The sequence below is a fragment of the Aphidius gifuensis genome, linkage group LG4 (genome assembly GCF_014905175.1).
Source record: "Aphidius gifuensis isolate YNYX2018 linkage group LG4, ASM1490517v1, whole genome shotgun sequence".
NCBI lineage: Eukaryota > Metazoa > Arthropoda > Insecta > Hymenoptera > Braconidae > Aphidius > Aphidius gifuensis.
In genome coordinates, this window is record NC_057791.1 from 10324960 (window position 1) to 10332319 (window position 7360).

The 7360-nt window shown below is 32.6% G+C and overlaps 1 protein-coding gene across 1 annotated transcript; it reads right to left on the reverse strand.

Annotated features, from left to right (window-relative positions):
- Positions 1–2811: 2811 nt before the first annotated feature.
- LOC122855022 lies at positions 2812–4598 on the reverse strand. The gene is made up of 2 exons (XM_044156118.1): positions 4481–4598; positions 2812–4415 (listed from the first exon to the last, which is right to left on the reverse strand). The coding sequence occupies exons 1-2, from the start codon at positions 4493–4495 to the stop codon at positions 3405–3407; spliced, it is 1026 nt and encodes a 341-aa protein (XP_044012053.1). The 5' UTR covers positions 4496–4598; the 3' UTR covers positions 2812–3404.
- Between the last annotated feature and the right edge of the window lie 2762 nt (positions 4599–7360).

The following is a 7360-nucleotide window of genomic DNA, read 5'->3' on the forward strand; positions in this document are numbered from 1 at the left end:
AAAAATAAGGCTGCGCAGAACGCGACGAAAAAAGCATGGACTACTGCCATACCTGTAGTACTTCTACCATGGTATATGAGTAGCGATGGTGGGCAGTAGAGGTGGTATTTCTGGCAGCCGTCCGGCGACTCGGCGAGGATTAGATTATAAATGTGTGAGCGAACTTGACAATTTTTTTTTTTTATAATAAGCATGTGTATGTGCGGGGTTGGATGTGGTTCTCCATGAACCAAAAGAACACAAAAGAATAGATTGTCATATTATAAAAATGTTCAACCGATGAAAAATACTTCTAGTTTGTCTGCTCAAAAATAGTATTTATTAATAACAATTGTAATATTTTCTCCGCCATCAATCTCATGCCGGAGTAATTTCCCCACCATCGATCCCATGCCGGAGTAATTTTCCCACCACCAATCTCATGCCGGAGTAATTTCTCCGCCATCAACCTCATGCCGGAATAATTTCTCCGCCATCAATTTTATGCCGGAGTAATTTCTCCGCCACCAACCTCATGCCGGAGTAGTTTCTCCGGAAATGGGCCAAAAACGGAGTAATGCCGGAGAAAGCCGGAAAAAGCCGGAGTAACGGCGGAGAAATATTTCTACCAGGGTAATTAAATATAATAGGTGCAGGAGTCATCAAGTCCAATCATCAAGTGTTAATGAACCCAAAAGTCCATTTAAAATTTTTTATTAACATAATACGAAAATAAGTAATTAACACCAAACGTACTCAAATGAATTGATTTTTAAGGTTCACTTTGTTGTTTCTTTCTAATTTGTTTTTTTCCTTTTTTCATGTAAAAAAAACTTCACAAAAAATAAAAAAGATGGCCTAGAACAATACGCTTTGTAACGGCAAAAAACAAATCCGATTCTTTTGGCGATATTTGGTGTAAAAGAATCGTGAATCGATTCATCGGCTGTAAAAAGAATCGGATACTCGTACTCGATATGAATCGATTCACTACTCGAGTACTTAAAAAATCGCCGAGAATCGAAGATCCCTACACGTGATGAGTAAAAATTATAATTATGATGAATAAAATAGTTATAATAAACATACACAACAACATCCCAGGTAGGATCCCACAAGGGTGAACGGCCGTGCCAGGCTTGTTACAAGCTTGTGTTTCCTAGCCTTGGTGGACTAGAATGTGCCTAGCTTGGCACAGAGAATTTTTCCAGTCATTGCACAAGACTTGTTGATCTAGGCTTATACCAAGCCTGTGTCGATTGTTATTTCCAAGCCTCACACAAGGTTAAAAATTCCAAGCTCGTGTCAAGCTTGTATTTACAGTCATTGCACAAGACTTGTTATTCCAGGCTTGTACCAAGCCTGTGACAATCGTTAATTCCAAGCCTCACACAAGGTTAAAAATTCCAAGCTCGTGTCAAGCTTGTATTTACAGTCATTGCACAAGACTTGTTATTCCCGGCTTGTACCAAGCCTGTGACAATCGTTAGTTTCAAGCCTCACACAAGATTAAAAATTAGGGCTTCATGCGGTACGAGACGAGACGAGATTCGACGAGTCTCGGTATCGGTCTCGCTCGTTGGCACCAGGTCTCGGTCTCGGTCTCGTCTCGCAAGTATCGCCGGGTCTCGCTTTTATACTAATATTTATTCGTCCAAGTAAAGTAAAAAAAGTGATTGAATAATACCATGTATATCAAATTCGTGTAAAATAAAAACAATTAATATTGTATTACCTAATTTTTTTAAAATTATAAAATATAAAATAATGCAATAAATATTGAATTCTTTTAATTAATAAATTGATTATTAACTTTAATATTAATAAAATTGATTAATCATACAAAATTATGACGAGAATTATTTTTATATACGACGTTTGTTTTTTATCGAGTATCCTATTTTTTCCATCTCATTTTCTAGTTCTTCAACAAATGTCATATTTGAAGAGGCGTTATCAGTTGTAATACCTTGAACTTTCGATTCTAAACCAAAGTTTTTCAAATTAGTCTGAGAAAAGTCTTTAGAAATGCCATAAACAAATAGTATATTTTCTTTTTTTTTTTCTTTTACTTCATCGATATGTATTTTTTTTCCAAGAAGTAAATCATTGCTTTTGAAACATCAAATACGAAAAATATCAGTTGAGGAAAATATAATTGGCGTAACTTAAGTCTTTACAATTTTCATTGACACATAAGGCTTGTAAATATCTTGTGACTCTGGCGTCAGTGCCCTACTGTGCAGTGTCTTACTGTGCAGGAATATAACAGTTCTTTTTTTTCAATATGATTCGATACGGTAAGAGGGAAAAAAAAAAAAAAAAAAAAAATATTATTTAAAATTTTCAGAGTCTCGCGAGACTAGCGAGACTTTCAGACGATACTCTCGGTCTCGGTCTCGGTCTCGGTACCGCATGAAGCCCTATTAAAAATTTCAAGGTTGTGTCAAGCCTGTTTTTCCAGTCATTAGACAAGCCTTGTTAATCCAGGCTCGACACAAGACTGTCCCCTTGATTTTTCCCGCCCTCACACGAGCCTCGTAATACAGCCTTGTTTCAAGCTGGTGCTCATTGTTTCACCAAGCCCGACACGAGGCTTGACTTATGCATATATTTAACTCAAAAAAAAAAAAATTATAGTAATTAGATATATAAATTTAATATAAATTTCAAATAAAAATTATCAGGCTTTGACTATTGTGTGAGGCATTCGCGAGGACTGTGTTTAGTCTCAATAGAATTTATTTATATAAAAAATTTTGACGACCACTTTTATCAATACCCCGATGGTCGACATGATAGTGCATTGGACTTCCACGTGAGAGGCCCCGGATCGATCCCGCGTCGCGTCCCTAGTTTTTCGTTTAATTATTATCGTTTAATAGAATTGTTTGAATTAAAAAATAACAATGTCGGAATTATTAAATTAACAATAATAATAGATTAACCATAATAATTTATTTATATTTTTTTTAAAATTATTTTTGGAAGCTTGAGTCAAGCCCGAGGCACAAGCCTTGGCACAATGCTGGAATACGAGTCTTGACACGAGGCTGGGACACGAGCCTTGGCACAAGGCTTGTCATCAAGCTTGTAACATAGGCACATTTCCAATCACTTAACAACCTTGGCACAAGCTTGTAGCACAAGCTAGACACAAGCATGTGAGCCTTGTGCACAAGCTTGTGCCAGGCCTGGCACAATCGTTTACTCCTACCTGGGATATACAACCACGCGCTGGAGGCGCGGGGTCGCTATCTTGTGTAGTAAAAAACAACAAATATTATTTATTAAATCATTTGAAAATTCTTAAAAACATGCAACATTATCTCAGTATTCTTTTATTTTCAAACATCAAATATTTAAATTTTATAATAAATTTTTTTTTTTCAATATTATTCAGATTCATCACCTGACTTATTATTTTAAGGTGAACCAAATGATTTAGATGCCGTATAGGCATAAACTTTTTCATCTGGTTTATATGAGTAACTACAATTTTCTGAATCAGCTCCAGTTTGTGGATCCTTACAAACACGACAAGTCGTTGAATCTCTAATTTCTTCATGACATCCATCATTATTATCTTCAGCTGTTTTCATTTCTTCAATTTCAACTATTTCCTGTGCATTATCAGATCTTTCATAAATTGATGGTACTTTTTTAGTTTTACGTTTTCGATATTTATTATTATCAGGATAACCAAAACTATTTGATTTACTGTATTTGTAATTTTTATCACTTGGTACAAATGCATAAGAACATTTTTCATAATCATCACCTGTTTTTGGATCCTTGCATATCGTGCATATCATGTCGTCTTTTTGTATTTCATTGCAATGATCTTTTGTTGCTTTTTGTGATATTCTTTCAGACTCAGATGTGTACTCAGCTGATGCCGAGGGATTATAAAAGTTTGAAAAACTGTCATAATTACCCGATGAAGCATCATAACTACTTGGAGTATCATAACTATCTGAAAAACTGTCGTAATTGTGTAAAACTTCATCACCTCCACCATTATAACCACTGTCAGAATAAGTTGACTCTGATGGATACGATGTTTCCTCACCACTTTCTCCACTCTGATCTCTGGCAATTCTCGGTTTCGCTTGAAAGCTCTCTTTCTTCTTAACAAGTGCTGGTTTTTTTTTTGAATTAAATTTTTCACTTGGATGAGATACGTACGAACACTGTTCAGATTTAGCTGTTGTTTCTGGATCTTTGCATATCAAACAAACCATTGAATTTTTATAAACTTTTTCACAATTGTCAAGGTTTTGTTCTTCGTCTGATTTAACATCTCGCTCAGTCGCTTCTTGTTGGAAGTAATCATCAGTAAATATAGCATCAGGTGGCGGTGTAGTATCTTGAACTGATTGACTGGGTGGCGGTTTTGCTAGACTGGCTGCTAAGACAGTGGTTAAAAATGCTATCTGGAATATTAAAAAACAAATTATGATTGTAGTTATGTATTGAGAAAAAAGCTATTAATATTGACCTCCCAAAAAATCATGATAAAAATATTGGACGATATCTTATTCAATTGAATTAATCGAAAGAAACTCAACTATAAAATAAGCTCTGAGACAGCTTCTTTTATATCAGCTTCTAAAAGAATTTTTGATTCATTCTCCTACCTTTTTAACCACTTCCGTATCAATTTTTTCTAAATTTTTTCACAACATAAAATCGGTAACAAAGTGTAATTCAAATTCTACAAAAAATTATCTTGATTCAAATAATTTGTAAGAATGATTTCTTTTTTTATTTTTCATTAAAACATGACGTAATCATGATGTTGGCGTGATCTTTTACTGTGTCAATCGACGCGTATCAGCGGGATTAACATGCAAAAAATATCTCAGAAAATCAATATATACAATGAATAAAGTGAAAGTGAATTGTTTTCTATTTTTTTGAATATTTTTTGATTGGTGGGATTCTTTGCTCGATACGTGGCAAACATTTCAATGAGGAATTCGACGACAAGTTACGCATGGAGAGACAAGTGTTTTTAATTTCAATGGATAAAAAAGAAAAATATTATGTTTCAATTTATTTTAACAGAGAAATTAAATAAAGAAACGTGATAAATTAAATTTTAATTTGCGGTTGTCAAACGTAATAACGGTTTCACTACTGTTACTAAAGTTTTCTTGATCTTATTGTATTGACAATTTGATTGATATAAATTACATTTTATTTTCAATAAACTGATATACAAAAATAAGCAATAAGGTCACGGGCCAGGTTTCGGAACGCGGCCCTGTTAGGGAACGATAAGTCTATTTATTATATTTATTAATTATTGTTGATATATACGATGAAAAGAAAAATTCTATTACAAAGAAAAACTTTTATTTTTGGCAAAAAAAAAAGACAATTAATTTAACATAATCACTTAAAAAAAATAAAATATCGTGTAAAAACTTTTCCACCACTTTTCGGTAGTGTCGTAGTTTGTCGTAGTCCTGAACGTTAAGAGTATGTGTTATTTTGTTTGTTAAGATATGATATTATGTAAGTATAAAAAAAAATACATATGAGACATAATCTATTCGAAATTTAATTTTCTTTCATTTTTTAATAAATAATTTTTTTTTTATTAATTATTTATTTAATAATACTGGAATCCGTAATTGGGTCTCGAAAATCAATGCTTGGCCCGATCACGGATTCCATTAAATTTATTTATTTAATTTTTTTTTTACTTTTTCGAAAAAAAATTAAATATTTAAAATGAGAACTAAAAATAAAAAACGTGATTACACAAATAAAACAATAACAATTGCATTTAAAAAAATATATGATAAACTTGAAAAAAAAGAACAAAAAAAAAAAAAACATAATGCGCGTTCATAGATGACTGTTTTAGAGCCTTCTTATTTTATTTATATTATTGAAATTTATATTTAAATAAAGGAAAAAGATTACTAAAACATTTAAACACTTTATAAGTATTTATTTACAATTATTTTTCCCTGTACGACCAATTTATTTATGAGCGTTCCGTAACTCGTACTTACACGGTCCGAAACTATGGCACCAGATTTTCAATCGTTCCGTAACTCGGCCATTGGGCAAAAATCATTATAAAATCATAAACAAATCATTATAAATAAACCATTATGTTTATTTACTATTTATATTTTTTTTTGATAACTTTAAAGACTATTTTAATGAAAAAAAAAAAAAAATATATAGAAATGTATTTTTTTGGTAGTTTTATAAGCCGTTTTAGACGAAAATTTTCCTTAAGCGTTCCGAAACCTGGCCCGTGACCTTATATGTATATAAATAATAATTTCCATGCAGTGCCCAGGTAGGAAGTGACGACGGGCACAAGCCTGGGACAAGCCTGATTACCCGGCTCTCGGGCCTGTGTCGGGCCTGAGACACAAGCCTGTGTCAAGTCTGGAATGTTCACGATGTATTTGCTGGTGTCGGACTAGTGTATCGGGCTTGACACAGGCTTGTGTTCCCAGGCTTGACACAGTCTTGTGTTCCCAGGCTTGACACAGTCTTGTGTTCCCAGGCTTGACACCGGCTTGCAAAAAAAATTATAAAAAACAATTATTATTAATTTATTAAATGGACATTATTATTTTTTACGCGATACAATTTGAATTAACGATGATTATATGAACGAAAATAAACGGCGTAACGGGGGATCGATCCTAGGTCTCTCACGTGGAACTCCAATGCTCTATCAAGTCGACCACGGGGGATTCATTTTTTATATGAATGAATTTATTCGAGAGTCAATACACAGTCCTTGTACACTGAGAAAAATATCCTGCGATTTTTACACAGATTATTGTAAAATTTGGGACCGTGGCCGACATCTGCGAAATACACCATAATTTTGTGTAATTTTTGCATGAATAAAAAATGATTCTACGTTATCTGATAAATCCCATAAAATTTTCATTGACTATATTGTAAGATTTATTATTTTTAAATGGAAACTTATTTCATATGAGAAAATGTAAAGTTTGCATTAAAAGAAAGATAAATTTTGTAATATTTTATTGTTAATTTTACATTTTTTTAATAGAAATACCGGATATTCCGAGAAAATGAAACACCAGAATAATTTAATAGAATTCATCTTATTTATTGTAAAATTTACCGAAAAAACATAAAAAAAACATTTATTCAGTGATCTTTTTGATTTACGTCGTTGAAACGTAAAATTTACACTTTTTCCGTAGAAATATTGTGACGTACACATTGCTCCCACTCTTGCTTTTTTGTCGAAATTTTTTTTTACCAAATAAATTAATACGTAAATTGAATTACTTTTAAAGCCATACGACACAATAATTATATTTCAAAATAAATAAAAATGATGTAAAATTAAACTAGACTACGCAAA